Source organism: Eumetopias jubatus, unplaced genomic scaffold (assembly GCF_037043125.1).
Source record: "Eumetopias jubatus isolate StellerSeaLion01/CBP00866 unplaced genomic scaffold, mEumJub1_p1.0 scaffold_1, whole genome shotgun sequence".
NCBI classification, from domain to species: Eukaryota; Metazoa; Chordata; class Mammalia; order Carnivora; family Otariidae; genus Eumetopias; species Eumetopias jubatus.
This window is the reverse complement of record NW_028274807.1, coordinates 11,804,011-11,823,182: the sequence shown is the minus strand read 5'-3', so window position 1 is coordinate 11,823,182 and position 19,172 is coordinate 11,804,011. Positions and strand designations below refer to the sequence as shown.

Genomic DNA, 19,172 nt, shown 5'->3' with positions numbered 1-19,172 from the left:
CAGTGTCTTGTATTTATTTGTTTAAGGTAGTGTTTTCCAAAGTGTGGTCTCTGAAATACTAGTTATACAGTTATGCTCCACCAAAAAATGGTGTGTGTGTGTGTGAGAGAGAGAGAGAGTGAGGGAGGGAGAGTGCAAGCATTTAGGTGTGGGATCCCTTCTAGAGATGCGCAGCGTACGTGAGTGTAATAATGGTGAGAAGCCCTGCAGTAAGTTGCCTTCATTTATCAACTTTATTTGACTATTACCTTTTATTTTTGTAACACTCATTAATACTCTTCACAGTGACTTTTGGTAAAAGTGGAGATGAGGGGCTAATGTATTTTGGAGTTACCGGGGTAAAGATTTAAACTTGAGTGGTGTGTCATATGTCTGTAGTGTGGAACTTAAGGATAGTCTGATACTCTCTTGACTTCCACCAGTCCTCGCCTCGGGTCACTACCCCCAGTGATGTTTGTACCAGGCTTTTTGTTCATTTGGTAAGGTCCATGTGTGCGTTGCACATAGCCACATAGGGTGTTACAAACATGTATTAAGTAGATTATGTGCCAGGATTATGTGCTGGGTGCTGGAAAGGCTCAATTTGACCAAGTGATTAAGAAGAAATAGTGGACTTGTTTGTTACGAACTTAGCGTTTGAAAGTTTTTAACTCTTGGAACATCCCTGGAGGCACGGCATGTATCTCTAATTTTGGTGAGGCGCTGGTTTGAATCCTGAGGTTGGTATGTGAGAGCGAGTTCTTTTAGCTGGCTAACGAGTGAGCCTAGATGCCCTCCGAGAATCCACATCACATTGTGGTACTGTTGGAATTATGTGTTTGTTTCTCTTACATTTTATGGGAGGAAATGTATATCCTGGTGGTATTCCTAGGTCTCGGGATGGTTCTTGTGATTGTTGTGGTTCCTGATCACGGGGAGTTTTCAGCTGAATCAGGGACTTGCCTGCACATTGCTAACCTAGGCACCAGCCAAAGAGATACAAGGGTGGGGGCCTAGCACAGCAGTGTTCACCTGGCCTGGCTGGCAACCAGTCTCTGCTACAGTTACTTCCCATCTTTTGGGTGATTGTCTCTGTCATTCTCCATCCTCGCCTCCTTCCCCCAAATCCCTACCGCTGGTGCACACGTGCCAGATGGGCCCAAAAGAAAGATGTGTGGGTAGCAAAGCTCATAGGTAAGAGACATACTGCTGCCTCAGGTTACCTGGGGGTCTCCCCAGGGGAGGAGGCAGCACCTGGTATTTATTATTATATCAAGTCTATGACCAAGATATGCCAAAAAATCAAGTACGCTTGTTGTATTCCAAATATTAGTCAAGTTGTCCCCCAGGTGATGTGAATTAGACCAGGAAGGAGTTAACCAGATGCCCCTGTTGCTCTTTGGGCCATGTTGGGGTGGTTGGGAAGTTTGGGTCTTCTGGACCAGATTTCTAGATGGAGGCTCTGGCCTTACTCACCACCTGTTGTCTCCAGCAGTGTCTGGAAACGATTGGAGCCTGACTCAGAGTTGAGGAGGCAGCTGGGGGTAGGTCTTACAAGTTCTGAGATGCATTCTCAGCTCTGGATTTGCTTTGGTCTCCTGGGGGCCCACAGAATTTCTCTACTTAGTACCTTCAGATGCTCACCTTTATCAACTCTGAGCATGGGAAGGTTGGTGTAGAAGATTCTTACTGAATTCCTCAGAGTCTAAAAGGTGGTGATGTGACATATGCAGAGGGGAGCAGTGGTGGGGTTGCTAAAAAGGGTCAGGCATTTTCTGAGTTGTGGTATCAGGCACCGGCTGCTAGAAGCATTCCGGTGTCAGACGCCAGGGCTGCACACACCAGTGTAAGGCTGTCTTTCCACTAGATGGGGCTGGACTGAGACTGAGCAGGCTTTTGGTGGAGGAGAGAGAACTGTAGAACAGACTGTGGTCCATATTTCAGTGGTGGGCTGGTGCTTGTTTGGAAAAGGATGCCCCCGATGGGCTTTGACCGTTCTTACCAGGTCTGATTTTACTGCAGTGAGATAGGACTTACTCCAGAAGGCGTGTGTAAAGGAACTCTGACGTGGTGAGGGAGGTTTTTCTTGCCTGTTTTGTCCCTTCTTTCTTCGTTCTCATCTGTATTAAAATGTGAATAGGTGCTTATAAGATCTGCTGGCCTACATATAAGATGCCCTTCTATTTACGGGTAAGCAGAATGATAAAAATAACCGGCTCTGTGGTGAATCAGTGGAATTTTACTGACTCGCTCCCCAAATGTGTCTGCAGCTTACTCCAAGAGAGCTGGCACCCTCTCTAGAGGAGATTGATTCTTCTCTGTAGTTTTCCTGTTAGCTAACATTTCCATGTTCTTGTGCTTTCCTGCCAGCATTAAGTCCAGGCCAGCATCCTGGCCCCATTTTTGTGTGAAGGTGCTCCACAACTGGGTTTCAAGGCAGAACTGCTGTGGCCTTGGAGGTTTCTTTTTTAGGGGCAGCATCTCAAGATTTGTAAGGATTCTGCACTAGGTTTAGTGGTTTTAAAAATGTATGAGACACAACAGATATAAAAAGAATAGGGCTTTTCCATGCAGAGGGTTCCTTGGTTTTAAGGTGAAGAATTCACTGTCTCAGTGAAGCCTGAATCCAGCAAGGTTTAACTGAAACAGTCTAGAAACTGGCATTCAGATGGATCTGTTTCGGAGCCTCCGAAAGGCTTGAAGATGCTCCATGGTTTCAAATCCCTCCCATCCCCCTCCTCCACCCCCCACCCACCGGGAGCCACCGAGTGCTTCAGTGGAAATTTCCACTTGTCTGCTAGGGGGAAGGGGAGGCTGTGAGTGTGCGACTGTGTCTGAGAGAAACAGAAACAAAGAATATAACTCAAATTCAGGCAGGCGCTTTTACAGGAAACTTGTAAAGAACAAGGTTAAGACAAAAGTGAAATAAACAACAAATAACGACCTTGAAGTGTAGGAGCACCGCAGGAAGACACACACATCTTCCCTCCACAACCTGGGGGCAGGCAGGGGGGGTGGTGACAGCTTAGGCAGAAGGCGACTGGGTGAGCCTAGGGGTAGGACCGCAGAGAGGAGGAGCGAAAGGCTAGTGGGAGCTGCTGGTTCCCTTGGCAGGCCAGTGCTGTGGGGGCAGCGTGGCTGGTGGCCTCGTTTTCCAGGGCTGGGCTGTCTGTCCTGGGGAAGCCATTCTCTGGGGCTTCTCAGATCCCCGGGGTTTCAGTCATGGTAGTGGAGAGATTTGGAGTGTTGAGTGTCCTAAGTAGTCAGCTTGAATACCACATGGGCAGGTTCTACCTGTGAAATAGTTCCCTCCGCCTTTTGAGCACTGGACTCTGCAGTAAGAGCTGCATTCGTGTATCGAAGCTGTTTGTACTTTCTGTCCTTGCCTGGTATCCGCCATCTCTCTGCTTCCGCCTCAGCAGAGTTGGTGCTGCATAAATGTTAGGTGCTCTTCCGTAGGAGAGAGAGAGGCTTGGGTAAAGCTGATTTCTGCCTTGTAGATGCATTGTGATTCTATAATTAGAACCACACGTGGGTAACCACACCTTTAAATGTAAACACTGCTGGGCTTTGTGTTTAAGGCAGGGGTGACACTGACATCAGCCCTGGCCACCTGACATACACGACCACTTCACAGTGCCACTGAGCGGCACAGGGTTGAAGGGGCTGGGAATGTATGATCTAATTAGACTGTAGCTGGCTAAACTGGGTTTTCCAAAACGATTTGTCCATTTACTGATTTAATGGTTGATTGGGGAATGGAAAACTAGAGAACTTTTTTTTTTCCTTTTTGAAAAGCCAGCTTTGAAATACGTCAAGGCACATGCAATTGTAGTCATAATTCTCAACTATTCCAGCTTAAATTGTGAGGAAGCAGATAAGAAAGAGTCCACATGTGTTACGACTTTGGTCTTGTTTTTGGTTCTGCCTAGCTTGGTTAGGGTGGACGTGAGGATTGATATTTAATTGTGGTTATTGAATCCTCTCGCTCCTCCCCTCTTAGGGCCAGGCTGATGGTGGGGCGGAAGGCTCTCGGATTCCTCTGGAGACACCGGGACATTCCTCTTTTGCCCCCTTCCCTTGAACAGCCGCTCCTCTGGATTTCAGAATGGCTTCTCCTTCAGGAGATAAGGCAGCCTTCAGGATGTAAGGAGTCGAGATCAGGGGAGTTCAAGGTCATTTTTTTCAACCTGACTCCCATTTGTATAGATCTGTTATGGACCTGTGTGGTCACAGGAAAGGGATCCTTACAGGCGTCAGGAGCTGCCCAACCCACTACTCGAAGTAGACTGTTTGTAGGCCTCACTTTCTTCAGGCGCGAAAATGGAAGGGCAGGACTGCACTCTGTACGCTCTCATGTCAGTGTCATTCCTCAGGTCATCCTTCTGCAGTTAGAAAAGCCCAGCAGCTGGAAGTCGGATGTCCATCACTGTCATTTCCACAGTCTCCTGCAGGACTGGGGGACTTGTCTAAATAGTGGGAGCCTGGGTTTCTGCCGGCACAGTAGCCCTGTGACCACTCTCTCCAGCTGGACTAAATGTTCTGGGAGGTCGAGGCCATATGTACCTCCTTTTTAGCCTCTCTTTGAGGTCTGCCCATAATAGATGTTCACTGACCAGTTAAGTTTGTCCACTTATCTGGGGAAGAAAAAAAAAAAAAAAAATATATATATATATATATATATATATATATATATATATACACACACACTGGCGGCACCCAGGAATTGGTCATGGTCTTTTCTGTACGGGAAAGCCGTAATGGACTATTGACCTATGTGCTTGGGCCACTAAGGTGGACGGAGATTGAGTTTGTCCTCAATTTCTGCTTGGTTCCCTCATGGTGGGCAGAGACCACTTAATGCCCTAGGAGGAAAGTGGGAGGGTTAAGAGCTTCAGCTTTCAACCAGGAGTGGTGAATACAGTAGGATCTACCCATCTCTGAAGCTACTTGCCCTCTTCTCTATTTTGTTAGTGTTTCATTTTTGTGGAAATTTCCATGGTATAATAAGGAGCATGGGAGTAGAAGCAGCCTTTGCCCACATGAGCCCTAGGCACAGATCGGCAGGGTGATAAGTGTGAAATGACTGTCACAGCTGTAATTGTGGGCACAAACCTATTTGCATTTTGGCCATGCTCTTGATTAGGTTTGGTTGCTAAAGGGAGTGTCATGAATGGTGGAGGGAAGGCACACTGGGTAAAAGGTAAAGGCTGGAAGCGTTTTTATAGTAACAGGGATCTTCCAGAAGCCAAGTTACAGCCTAATCTTAGGACATCCAGGCCTTTTTCTAGGTAGGACTTCTTCTTATCCTTGAGAAACCTCTAGAATGCTGTCTGCAGATACCAAGAGATGTGGTTGACACAGTGGGGAACTGTGGGGTCTGCAGCCTGGAACCTGCCTTTTACTCTGTGATCTGTAGCAGTTCCCCGGTTCCCTCATAAGCAACACGAAGGGCTTGGACTGCACTGTCTTCACGGCCCTCTCCACCACTTACATTCTGTGATTCTGTAACCCATTGGTCCCAAAGCTATGTGTGGCTTCTATCCCGGAGTCAAAAGACCTGCTTTGTTAGAGTCCTGGCCGTGGTCACTTAGTAACTGAGTGACCTTGAGCTAATGACTTAATGGTTATAAAACTTTAAAGGAGGCAGTGTGTAGGAGGAGCACTTCATAAACTCCTAGAGCAGCAGTGTTGCTAGGAGAGGGCTCCTGGACCGAAACAACACGCAGCACCATTTCTCTTCTTCCACTTTTCTGAATTGCCACATGGAGTGGCGCGTCCACTTCCTGTTCAGCTTCTTCCTCAGCAGCTGTTTAAAAGATGTGAAAGCACTTTGAAAACTAGAAAGTTCTATCTATATAAGACACTTTACTTTTAATTCCTGAAATAAGAGGTTTCTGATAGTATCTGGCATCTAGCTTCCATCCTTGGGTATTCTTTTTACCCTTATCACAAAATGGTACCCAAAAACTTTGAGTGTCTTTCTTCGGATGATTTGGTGAGTGCCATTGTGTAGACAGTGTTGTTTAGGAAGACTGCGTGCGAGTTGATTTGTGGGCAGTTGGCAACTGCACACCCACTTTCTCTTAAAAACATGTTTAGACACCCAGGCTAGCCCACAAAAATGCCTCTGGTACAGTTGAATGGAAAACGGAACAATGGTTGCCGAACCCCAGATAGGCTATTGAATAACTTGAGTACTTGACTGCTAGGGCAGGCTTTACTGGAGAGCAGGAGACCCCTGTGGACTTTCTGGAGGGAGGGGCGTACTTGGAATACTTCCAGGACAGGCATTGGTGATTGCCTGGGTTATTGAGCACCCAGAGCATGTCAGGCCCATGCTAAGCACGTTCCCGCATGTTACCCTGTGTGTAATACATGGCATTTCACCAGCACACTGCCTCAGGCTTTAAGTGTAATAGAAGAGGAAGACTATTTTAGGGAAACTAGACAAAGGGCAAGCTAAGAGGAAGGAGCTATAGAATCAAGTATGGTGGGAATGTTGGTAAACAGAGGGTGGAGGTCATAACTTGTCACTGGTAGTTTGGAAGGACACTTTGATGAATACGGAATGAAAGAACAAATGAATAGAATGGGAAGAAAGCGACGCTGGGGCTATGCTGGGTGAGAGAGTTCCCTGCCCTGGCCACCAGGCGGCCATAGTTATTGCAGGCTGGGGGTAGTTAGATAAAGGGCTGGGGACTGGCAAAGAGAAGGTAATTTAAGATTGATCACACTGACTTTTTAGGCTCTATTGTAGAGCCTTGCTCAGGGTAAGTAATCAATAATTAAATTTGAACAAATGGGCAGTTCTTAAGTTGGGTGATTGCAAACCTAGTCCCTTTTATATGAAGTATAAATAAACAAATGGAATTGTGCCTTGGAAAATTTGGCCATTTGGTGTGTAATTTTCAGAGTAAGCCCAAATGGTAATCTCATCAGTGAGCAGACATACAGGTTACTTCCTCAAGAAGTTTGCCTGATGATGGGAGTTTACACCATTTTTTAAAAAAGATTTTATTTGTATATTAGAGAGAGAAGGAGCAGGGGGAGGGGCAGAGGGAGAAGCAGACTCCCCGAAGAGCAGGGAGCCCGACGTGGGGCTTGATTCCAGGATCCTGGGACCATGACCTGAGCCTAAGGCAGATGCTTAACCAACTGAGACATCCAGGCGCCCCTACGCCATTTTTTTTAAAAAGATTAATTAATTTATCTTAGAGTACGAATGGGGAAGGGCCAGAAGGATGAGGGAGAGAGAGAGAATCCCCAAGTAGACTCCTCTGCTGAGTGCCAAGCCGGACACGGAGCTCGATCCCACGACCCTGAGATCATGACCTGAGCCAAAATCAAAGATTTGGACACTTAACTGACCAAGCCACCCAGGTGCCCCAGTTGGCACCATTTTTATTTTATTTCTTGAGAAACTCTGGGAGTCTTCATTATCTGTAATTGCTCCCTCATCACCATCATCCATATCAAATCATTCACCAAGTCCTGCCCATTCAGCTCTTTATGCACCATTATTAAATCAACAGCTTTATAGAGGTACAGTTAACAACACAATAAACTGCACATGAAGCATACACTTTAATAAGGTTTGACACATGGATATACACCTGTGAAATCACTACACTCAAGATAATAAATAAATTGGTCACCCCCCAATTTCCCTCCTGTGTCCTGTGATCATTCCCTCCACTTGTTCCTGTCTCTAACAACCAGTGGTCTGCTTTCTTTCCCTGTACATTAGTCTATATTTTATAGAATCTTACTTAAGTAAAATCAGACAGCATCTGCCCTTTTTTATACTAGTTTCTTTCAGTCAGCAAAAGTATTATAAGATTCATATATATCAGTAGCTTATTCCTTTTTATGGCTGAGTAGTATGCTGTCGTATGGACATACCACAGTTTATCAGTTTGCATGTTGATGGATATTTGTGTCGTTTGCAGTTTTGGATTATAAGTAGAGCTGCTGTGAACATTCATAAACAAGTTGTTGTGAGGACTAATGCTTTAATTTTCTTGGATAAATACCTAGGAGTGGCATGGCTTGATCATAATGGCAAGTGTATGTTTAACTTTTAAGAAAATGCCAAAACAGTTGTATCATTTTGCATTTCCACCTCACTAACACTTGGAATGCTCAGTCTTTTTAATTTTAGCCTTCCTAGTAGGTATCTCCCTGTGGTTTCAATTTGCATTTCTCTAATGACTAATGGTATTAAGCATCTTTCTCAGGTGCTTCTTTGCCATAATATATCGTTGGTGAAATCCCTATTCAAATTTTATGCCCATTTTTAAAAAATTGGGTGTTTTTTTTTAAATAAATTTTGAGAGTTTTATATATTCTAGAAACAAGTCCTTTATTGGACATGTGATTTGCAAATTCCAGCCTGTGGTTTGTCTTTTTATTATCTTAACAGTATCTTTCAGAGAACAGTGTTTAATTTTGATGAAGTCTAGTTTATCAAATTTTTGTTTGTGGATTTTACTTTTAGTGCTGTCTAAAGTTTCTTTGCTTAACCCAAGGTCACAAAAGTTTTCTAGCTTTATGTTTTATTATTTAGATCTGTGTTCTGTTTTGAGTTAATTTTTGTATATGATACAAGTATGGACCACAGTTCATTTTTTGCATACAAATAAGGAATTGCTCAGCACCATTTGTTGAAAGACTGTCCTTTCTCTTTTGAATTGCCTTTGCACCTTTGTCAAAAATCAGTTGTGCATATATGTATGGATCTATTTCTGGACTCTATTGATCTGTTTGTGTATCTTTATACAAATACCATACTGCCTTGATTACCATAACTTTTAAAAAATTTTTTATTGTTATGTTAATCACCATACATTACATCATTAGTTTTTGATGTGCTGTTCCATGATTCATTGTTTGTGCATAACACCCAGTGCTCCACGCAGAATGTGCCCTCTTTAATACCCATCACCAATTACCATAACTTTTTAATGAGTCTTGAAATCAGGTAGTATTAATCCTTCAACTTGATTCTTGATATCAAAGTTGTTTTGGCTGTTGTAGGTCCTTTGAATTTTCCTCTGTAGCTTAGAATCAGTTCGTCAATTTCTAACAAAAATGTCTTTTAGGATTTTGATTAGGATCCTTAGGAATTTATAGATCAATTTTGGAGAATTCATATCTAAACAAATTTGAATCTTCCTACCCATGAACAAGTTATGGGTAGGAAGTTATATCTCCATTTATGCCAGTTTTCTTTAATTTCTTTTAGTAATGTTTTGGGGTTTTTAGTGTACAGGTCTTGCACACCTTTTGTCAGATTTATCCTTAAGTATTTCATATTTAATTTCAAGGTGTGATTATTCGTTGCTAGTATATAGAAATATAGTTGATTTTTGTAGACTGCAACCTTGCTAAACTCACATATTATTTCTAGTATCCTCTTTGTAAATTTCTTAGATTCTCCTATATATACAATCATTTCATCTGTAAATACAGACAATTCTCCTACTTCCTTATCAATCTGGATGCCTTTTCTTTTTTTTCTTGCCTTATTGCGCTGGCAAGAACCTCCAGTAAAATGTTGAATAGAAATGGTGAGAACAGACACCCTTGTTTATTCTCAGTTTCAGGGAAAAGCATTAAGACTTTGACCAGTTGGTATGATGTTAGTTACAGGTTTTGCAGAGATATCCTTTGTACAGTTGAAGTAGTTCCCTTGTAGCTGTACTTTGCTGAGAGTTTGTCAGGAATTGGATATGGAATTTTTTTTAAATGCTTTTTTTTTTTCCCTATTGGAATGATCATATGGTTTTTCTTTTCTTTTTTTCTTTTCATTATGTTCAGTTAGCCAATATATAGTACATCATTAGTTTTTGATGTAGTGTTCAATGATTCATTAGTTGTGTATAACACCCAGTGCTCATCACAACATGCGCCCTCCTTAATACCCATATTACGGTTTTTCTTTTTAGTTTGGTAATATGGTGATTTACATTGATTGATTTCCGATGGTAAACCAGTCTTGTTTTCTTTGATAAACTCTACTTGACCATGATGTATTATTCTTTGCATATATTTTAGTAGTCAATTTGCTAAAACTTTTAGAATTTTTTTTTTCATTTATGTTTGTGAGAGATATTGATCAGTTTTTTCTTTTCTTTTAATGTCTGATTTTGGCATCAGGGTAATGCTGGCCTCAGAGAACAAATTGGGAAGCGTTGTCCTATTTTCAGTACCAGTTTGTGTCAGAATTGGTGTTTTTCCTCAAACGTTTGGTAGAATTCACTGGTAAAGCCATTTGAGTCTTTGGTTTTCTTTTGGAAAGGTTTTTCACTACACATTTGATTTCTTTAATAGGTATAGGGTTAGCTATTTTTTGAAGGAAGTTTTGGTAGTTTATATTTTTCAAGGAATTCCATCTGAGTTGTCAAATTTATTGTAAAATTTGTTTATAATAGTCTTTTTCCATCCTTTTATTATCTGTAAAATTGTAGCCATTTCACCTCTCTCATTCCTGAATTTGTCTCTTACCGTTTTATACTGATCAGTCTGACTAGAGGTGGATCAATTTTATTGGTCTCAGTGAACTGGTATTTGGTTTCATTGATGGTCTCTATTATTTTACAGTTTTCTGCCTCAGAGATTTCTGCTCTGATATTTATTCTTTTCTTCCCCCCCCCCCCCGCCCCCGACCCTGGTCTTACTTTGTGTTTATAATTTGTCCTTTTTTTTTTTTTTTAAAGATTTTATTTATTTATTTGAGAGAGACAGCGAGAGAGGGAACATGAACAGGGGGAGTGGGAGAGGGAGAAGCAGGCTTCCCGCGGAGCAGGGAGCCCGATGCGGGGCTCGATCCCAGGACCCTGGGACCATGACCTGAGCCGAAGGCAGATGGTCGAGTCACCCAGGCGCCCTGTTCTTTTTTTTTCTAGGTTCTTAAGGTGGAAGTTTTGAGGCTTTTTTCTGCTTTTCTTACATAGGTGTTTAGTGCTACAAATTCCCTGCTTTAGTGGCATTCCCCAAACTTTGATTGGTGGTTTTCATTTTCATTCAATTCACATTCCCTTTTGATTTGTTCTTTAACCCATAGACTGTTTAGATGTATGTGTAGTTTCCGCGTATTGGGGGATTTCCCCAAGTGTCTTTGGTGAGATTCGAATCCCTTTAGATTTATTGAGTCTCATTTTATGGCCCAGAATATGGTTGACTTTGGTAAATGTTCTGTTTGCAACTGTGAACAGTGTGTGTCCTGCTCGTTTTGTTTGGAGGGTTCTGTAAATGTTGGTCGGTGGTGGTGCTCACTTTTTCTATATCCTTGCTGATTTTCTGTATGCTAGTTTTATCGATTACTGAGAGGAATATTAAAAGTCTCCAACCATAATTGTGGATTTGTTTATTTCTCTTTTCAGTTCTGTTCGTTTTTACTTCCTGTATGATGAAGTTCTGTTGTCAGGTACATGCACATTTAGGATTGTTGTGTCTTCTTGGTGAACTGATCATTATGTATTATCTTTTTTTATCCCTGGTAATTTCCTTTGATCTGCAATCCACTTTGATACTACTGTAGCCACTTGAGCTTTCTTTTGATTCGTGTTTTTGCATGGTGTATGTTTTTCTGTCCTTTCACTTTTAATAATTATTTACTTGAATAACTTTCCCACGAGGCTCAGCTAAGGGTGAATGTTCACCTGGGAAGTTGTTTTATATGTTTTGAACTCTCTTTGTATGGAATTATAAAAAATGTCAGCCCTTTTCTCCTAACTCCCGTGTCAAATCTGTCCATTTTCAGTCTGGTCTCTTCTGCTTTCTGTGAGAATTTCACGTCTCATGCTAACAGTCCTGCAGCCAGATATTTACTGTGGGCCTGGTGCATGTTAGCCTCTGTTCAGGGTGCTGGGGATAGAGCAGCAGAGTCCTGCTGAGAGCGGTTATGTTGTAGTGGCGTGAGGTAGATGATAAGCAAATATGTACTCTGTGGTGATGAGAGCTCTGGGAAGCAATAAAGCACTGAGTAAGGCCGATGGAGTAACGAGGTTGGGTGGGCAGGCAAGGAGGATGTTGTTTTAGTGTTGCTTTAGGAGATGTGATCAAAGAGGACCTCTGACAAAGTGACATTTGGACCCAGACAGGATGGAAGTGAGGGGTGAGCTCTGTGGAACTCGGGCGAAGAACATTTCTGGCAGAAGGAACAGTGAGCGCAAAGACCTAGGATGGGAATATGCGTGGGGAGGAGAATGTGGCTAGAACAAAGTAAGCGATGTCAGAGGTCATCTCAGCCAGCTGGAACATTGCAGAATTCTGAACTACTGCACTGAACACTGGCCTTTCACAGCACTGTCGTTCAAACCCAACAGTACAAGGGAGGCTTACGCTTTTAGAATTGAGAGGTGGGGCACGGGCAGGGAGGAGGGCTGCTTCTTCCTTTGTAACGTCATCCAGCTGAGCTGATGAAGTTGTTGGTGTGGTAAGAAGAGTGGGCTGGCTGCAGTGCCCTTCTGGGGTAGTCTGCTGTGGGTGGAGGAATGTTCAGTTCTTTCCCATACCCCAGATTCCCATGATTTTCCTTCTGTTGTCAGTTTTCGAACATGCAGGATAGTCTTAGACAAGTCCCAGGCCTTTCAGAATCTTTTCCCTTGTTTGTGAAGTGTGGCCGTTGGTATGTACTGTGCCCCTCGGGTGCATTAAGTTACTTGTAAAATCCTTTAGAAAACTAGAAGACTTACCCAATAGATGTTTTCTCAAAAAATAGTTTGAGAAATTCAGCCTTGTTTAATAAGTACATTCTGTTCCTTAGACCCATGATCTTACTATACTTTATATACTTTGCACTGTATGTAATGTCACAGTGCTTTTTGCTACCACAAAGTTTGTTAGGATTCAGATTTTCACAAGAGTGTAAGGGGACCGGCCATAGGGAAGAAGGAGGTTGGGCAAACACTTCTGTTTAGCTGGTCAGTTGGTAGTTCCTATGTTGACAAAGTGTGTGTGTGTTTTTTTGTGTGGCCGATCTTACCTGGAGAGGAGTAAAGTGAAAACATTGACCAAAATAGTGGAAGTGTTGTATTTCAGAATGCAGAAATTCACAAATTTTTATTTTATTGCAGGTATTTCTTGGTGGATTTTTATGCACCAGCCACAGCTGTTGAGAGCATAATGGAACATTTGTCTCGAGACATTGATGTGATTAGACCGAATGTTGTAAAACACCCTCTGACCCAGGAAGTAAAAGAGTGTGAGGGGATTGTCCCTGTCCCACTTGAAGAAAAACTATATTCCACGAAGAAGAGGAAGTGAGAAGATTTACCCAATTGTAGCTTTGTATTTAATTCTCTTTCTTTTGAGTACCATGGATTAAAAATTTACAAACTTGACCCTTATATGAGTGTTATAGGTGCCGTTTAATTTTTCTAAGGAATTTCTAGCTCTTGAACTCCCTTGCTGTGAGAAGTTGGGGACTGGCTTGCTTAGAGCCACTTTGTAATCTGGCATGCCAGCACATCATTCTTGATTTCCCTTCATTAATGTAATTTCTTTATCGATGAGGACTTTGCCCTACAACAACACTAACACCGTTTTGCAGAGCAAAGCTTATAAAAACTGCCTCGGATTGCAAGCTAGTCATTCAGACTGTATAACCATGCAAAATAAAAATTTAAGAGCACTGCATTAACTGAGTAACTTTTGACCAGAATGATAAATGTAATTTCAAAAAAAAAAAAACTCGGGGAGGTGTTTTGTCTCTTCACCTACCCCAGCAGCGCGAATGGCCCGAGGCCCTGCAGCTCGTGGCCGCCCAGAATGCTAGCCGTGGGTGCCCAGACCAAGTGCCGAGACGGAATAGCCGGGGGTGACGGTGGGGCAGGGACGCGTCTCTCCCTCAACTACTGGGCCTTCTGTAAGAGCAATAACTTTTTCTTGTATCTCACAGTTAACCTGTCAGTGGGTGGGGGGTGTTCTGTGTAGAAGGACACGTATGTCCTGTGGCTTGAGCTGTGGCGCCCTGCTTCCTCTCATTCTCCTGCCCTCAGCACCTGCCTCCTCCCCTGTCCCTCTGCCCCAGTGGGCCTCTTTGAGAAAGTAGCTGTCTTTAAATTCTGTTCTCCCTGCCTTCTCCCCCTACCCCGATGAATGGGAAGCCAGTTGCTTTTGAAGTTGGGGTTGCCCGAAGAGCCACCTGGCCCCAGAGCCTGTGGCCAGTGGCATGCTGAGCTCTTAAATCAGAGACTTACAAGAAGGCACATCGCTTTTTTCTGTTTTTTATTAGATACTTACGGACCTACTTTTAAAAAACATGTCCTAGAAATAAAAAGACAAGTTTTGTTTTGAGGCACAAACAAGACAAGTTTTTGTTTTGGCTGGGGAGTGGTTGGTTTGGGGATGTTGTTATACTTTGGAGACTAAGAACCAACTAGTCTTTGCTTGAAATGGGTGTAATTAAGGTTACCATATTTAGCAAATAGAAATGCAGGGTGCCCAGTTAAATTGGAATTTCAGATAAACAATGAAGCATTTTTTTTCCCCATAAGTATCCTCCAAATACTACATGGAACGTACTTAGATCAAAAAATGATGTGGTGTTTATTTGAAATTCAAATGTACCTGGGTGTTCTGGATTTTATGTGGTAACCTTGGTATAATACCTAGCCAGAGACAGGGTTGGCTCTGCTCCCCAAAGCTTCAGGGAAGGGAAGCCAGCATCCTCCGGCATCCTGACTTTTCAACTGACTGCATCGCATTAGGCGAGTTCGAAGAGCATCGGGAGTTAATAGGAGAGAATGCAGCCAGCGTGCTCCAGTTTGCCTCAAACTCTTATTCCCTCGGCCTGCCAGAGAAGTGATCTAGAAACTGACTGTAATTTCATTCCTGGTCAGTTCCAGATAATCTGTTCTATGAGCCTTGATGTACACTGCAGTCTTAGGATCAGTAAGTGCTACCAGCCTTTAAGAAAAGAAAAGTCCATGTGTGGCCTCTGCCCTGGGCTGAGGACCCAGCGTCTCTGGCAGCCGGATGGCTTCTGAGGCACGTAAGGAGGAGACTTTCTCCTGGAACAGTCACTGCATCTCCTCTTCAGTCTCCTCAGAGCTGCTGCATCGGAAGAAATGACAGGGATCCACCTTCCTGGAGGGGTGCCCTGCACGGGCGTCCAGCAGCAGCCCAGAGACAGAGCTGCTATGCACACGTGGTTGGGGCAGGTACCAACTACTAAGTAGAACCTCTTACGTTATTTTTATAAATTTATAAATTTATACAGTCAGATCATGTTAAAGCAGGAAGGGGCCCAGAGATTTGGCCTCTGCCTCTTATAAATCGTGACAAGCCTGAGACACACATGTACAAGACAGGTGCCCCAGGAACCAGCAGGTGCCCAGCTCCTACCCAACCCAGGGCTTCCTCCCTCTGTCATGCTGCCCATCTCTGAATTCTTGTTGTTTGTTTTTAATTGACGTATAACTGACCTATAATGTTATGTTAGTTTCCGGTGTACAGCGTAGTGTTTTGATACTTTTATACATTACAAATGTACAAAATGATCACTCTGATGGGTCTAGTTACTCACTGGTCACCACCCACGGTTATTACAGTGTTAGTGACTATGTTCCCTCTGCTGTACATTACAGCATCCCAGTGACCGACTGACTTCATAACTGGAAGGTTGTACTTCTTAATCCCCTTCAGCTGCCCGTCCCACGCCCATCCTTCTCTCCGACAACCACCAGTTTGGTCTCTGTGTTGATGAATCTGTTACTGTTTTGTTTTTTAGATTCCACATAGACGTGAAATCGCACAATAACTGTCTTTGTCTGAGTTACTTCACTTAGTCCAATACCTTCTAGGTCCATCCATGTTGTTGCAGATGGCAGGATTTCATTCTTTTTCTTAAGAGCCCAGAGAGCACCGAGCTTCAACCTCCTCCAGAGGCAAAATACTATAAAATAAAGTCTCTTTGAAGAGCAGTCGTTCAGTAAAGAGGGTCATTAAAAACTGTAGGCTGGAAATAAAAGGGATAAAGTGGAGGTTATCTGGGAAAATATGCTACTTCCTGCTTCATTAGGAATTTCCTGAAAGCACGGGCTTGTGGCCAGGGCCTGGGAGAGCTCAAACTTCTCCCGGACAGTCGCGTGCACTTGCACTCAGGCGCTGCCCGAAGTAGGTTTTCCCTTAAGGTTGCGGATGTGCAGTCTGCGTGCTACACACGTTTTCTCTGGGACCTCGTTTCGTCCTTCCAGCAGCCTTGTGAGGAAGCATTGTGTCATCCCTGGTGTTCGGATGAGGAAACAGACTCAGAGTGATTTGACCTTGACCCCACAACTACAAAATGACAGCTGGGATCTTGAACTGGGGACCCGGATGCCACATGGTCTTTTCCCTTCAGTAAGTGCGTGCTTTCCTTGTCCTGTCAGGTTAAACAAGGCCCCTGGACGTCCGGGGTGAATTCTTACCGTGCAGCTAGTAGCAGTGGTCCTCATGGCCTGAGTGTGGTGCTGGTACGTTCTTTTCCTGCAGTTGCTGGTCCCTGGGAAGTCGACGGCTGTTCTTGAGCCTTCGAGGTCGTGCTAGTGTTGAGAATCCCGTGGCACAGTTTCGAGAGTGCTAGGAGGAGGCTGGCTAAGTAGGGCAGCCACGCAGTGTGCCACTTGCCCTCCTCGGAAGCTCCAAAATGAAGCCACGGTCTCTTCTCTCTGAGCTGCTGCTGCCTAGCTGGACCCTCAGCCACTTCGGGGCCCTTGCCTGCCCCCCCCCCCCGACTACCTGGTGTTGGAGCAGGGCATGTGTGGAGGTCATTTCCAGACTGTGTATTTGCTGTCAGAGCCACGAGTGTCGGCTCCTGCCCCGGCTGGTGGTGGCCTAAGGCGCTGTTTGGTGGTCTGCTCCTGCAGTGGGTGTCTCGGAGCAAGATGCTGGAAGCAGAGCAGTCAACAAAGGCAGCCCAGGGAGGGGAGTCCTGCAGAGGAGGCGCGGGATGATGCCAGTGGACGATGCCCCTGTCTCATGGGCTAGTAGGGGAGAAGGCGGGAAAGTGTGTGTGGTGCCCAGGGAGGGGAGTCCTGCAGAGGAGGTGCGGGTGAGCTGAAGCCTGGAGGGTGCGCCCGCCCTGCACACTCAGCTGCCCTGACACCCTGAGCTGGAGAGCAGAGAGTGCAGGTGCTGAGAGGGCCCTGGCAAAGAATCCAGTGCGAACTGGGGAGACAAGACCCGCCAGGGATAAACGTGGAGGGTCAGAGTCTGCGAAGCGCCCTGAGCTGCAGAAGCACGGGAGGCCAGGTCCCAAGGTGAAGCAAGGATTCCAGAGCATTCCTTTTGGGCTCCCTTCCTCGAAAAGACGCATCTTCCTTGGGTTTGTTACCTTGACTACTTGTGGCTCACTTTGGACAGGAGCGAGCTTCTGGAAGTACTTTGTTTCTCACATGGGGTGGGCTCAGGAGGGAGGTGGAGAGTGAGATGGAGTTTGTGGGCCCAAGAAGCCAGTCTCAGGTGTGTTTCAGAAGCCGCTTCCGGAGACGTTGACAAGTCATGGAAGCGTTCAGCAGGTGTCTAAATCAGGAGGTGATTTAAGTCCCGTACCATGGAATGTCAGTAAGGTAGGACTGTGAGGCCCAGGTGATCCTCTTAGGCTTTTGCTGGAAGACCACATTTGTGTTGATTGAGGTGAAATATTTGATTGAAAGATCAGGAGGATTGAAAGTATGAGCTGGGCTTCCCTACTTCTAGTCGAGTCCAGAAGAGTCTTTCTACCCCAACGCAGCTGGGGGATACTTTCAGCAAGAGCTCGATATGAACGGTATTCCTTTGCTTTCCTTACAACTCCGTGAGTATTATACCCATTCTGCAGATGGGGGTACCCAAGGCTTAGAGAAAATAAGCGACTCGTCCAAGGCTGCAACGGGAGGAGTTGGATTGGCTCTTTGAAAGCCCACTTTTGGCTCACAGCATCCTTCCACAGGTCGGTGCCTACCATCCCTGCAGAGTAGGCCATTCTCCGAGGGGCTGCTTCCAAGCAACGTCCTGCCCTGGGCCCCCTTCCTACCCCACACCTGGGCCGAAGGATCCAGGCTTTACATTGTAAGAGGGGAAGAGCGCAGATCTGGGACTTGGAAGTGTTTTTAATCTCCGGTCTTCAAAGAGAAGTCATGAGAACGACAGAATAAAAACGTTCGTGTACTCTGGAGACCAGGCCTCCTTTCTGCACATTTTTTCCTCTGCCCTGTAATTTCCCACAGAGCTTTTTTTTTTTGTCCATACTCCAGGGGTATGTTTATAAAGCGCACACATGGCAGGTGAGGCCCTGGGCAGGATACAAAGATGAGTGGGCAGTGACCCTGACCTCAGGGCCCTCTTAGATAGGTGGAAATAATAATAATTCGGATTTAGACTAAATGCTGTGGAAACAGAGACCTGGATTCATTAGCACTTGGGACTGGGTGGGGGGGAGTTTTCCAGCAGAGAGAGTGTTTAAACAGGCATGGGAACCAGTGTGGGGCATGGGTGGTAGGTGATGGGAGGTGGCAAAACCATACGGTGTGTTTTTGGAGCACCTGGGGGCCAGGCAGGTATGGTCGGGTGGTGGGCCCAGGCTTGGCGTGTAGAGAGATTGGGAATTCGGGGCGGGTCCAAGTCACTGTGCGGGTGAGGAGACATTCCATGGCTCCAAGGGTCTCTTGAACCGAAAGGATCATTTTGAAGACCCAAGAATGAGTACTGTGCACATTAGTTCATTGTAAAATGTGCATCTGAACTGACCAGCTCTCTACCCTGCCCGCATATTTGTCAGAAAGAAATGATACACATTCACTATGGAGAAGTACAAGGGGGGTTGAGGTGAGGTTTTCAGATGCCCACCAGCCGGTAGACAGTGTGCTGGCCCAGTGACCGCCTGCTAAACTGGGTGCGCTCCGAAATGCTGTGTGTGGGAGCATCTTGAAAGTAGAAATCCTGCTCCTCTTTTGTGGTCTGGGCTGTTGCCACTTTCCGTTGGGAGGGCTCAGGGAGAGAGAGAGATGGTTGCACCTGAGATTGATCTGGAATGCCATCTGCTAGTAGTACCTGCCCTGTCTTCTGTCCCTGGGAACAGGCCAGGATCGTGTCGGTGGTGGGAAGTTTCCAGGGCAATTTGTGGGATCCCTGGTCACCTAGAAGGAAATGTAGTGTTATGAGCATAGAACTTTGGGTCAGAGACCTACCTACCCAGTGGCCCTGCGTTTCCACCCTCCAGCCAC

The 19,172-nt window shown here is 44.9% G+C and overlaps 1 protein-coding gene across 1 annotated transcript in view; it reads left to right on the top strand.

Annotated features, from left to right (window-relative positions):
• MRPS6 (mitochondrial ribosomal protein S6) overlaps positions 1–13,334 on the top strand; it is a 65,410-nt gene extending 52,076 nt beyond the window's left edge. The window contains exon 3 of the mRNA XM_028114053.2: positions 13,062–13,334. Coding sequence (XP_027969854.1) covers positions 13,062–13,251 — 190 coding nt within the window. The 3' untranslated portion in view covers positions 13,252–13,334. The remainder of the gene's footprint in view (positions 1–13,061) is intronic.
• The last annotated feature ends 5,838 nt before the right edge of the window (positions 13,335–19,172 follow it).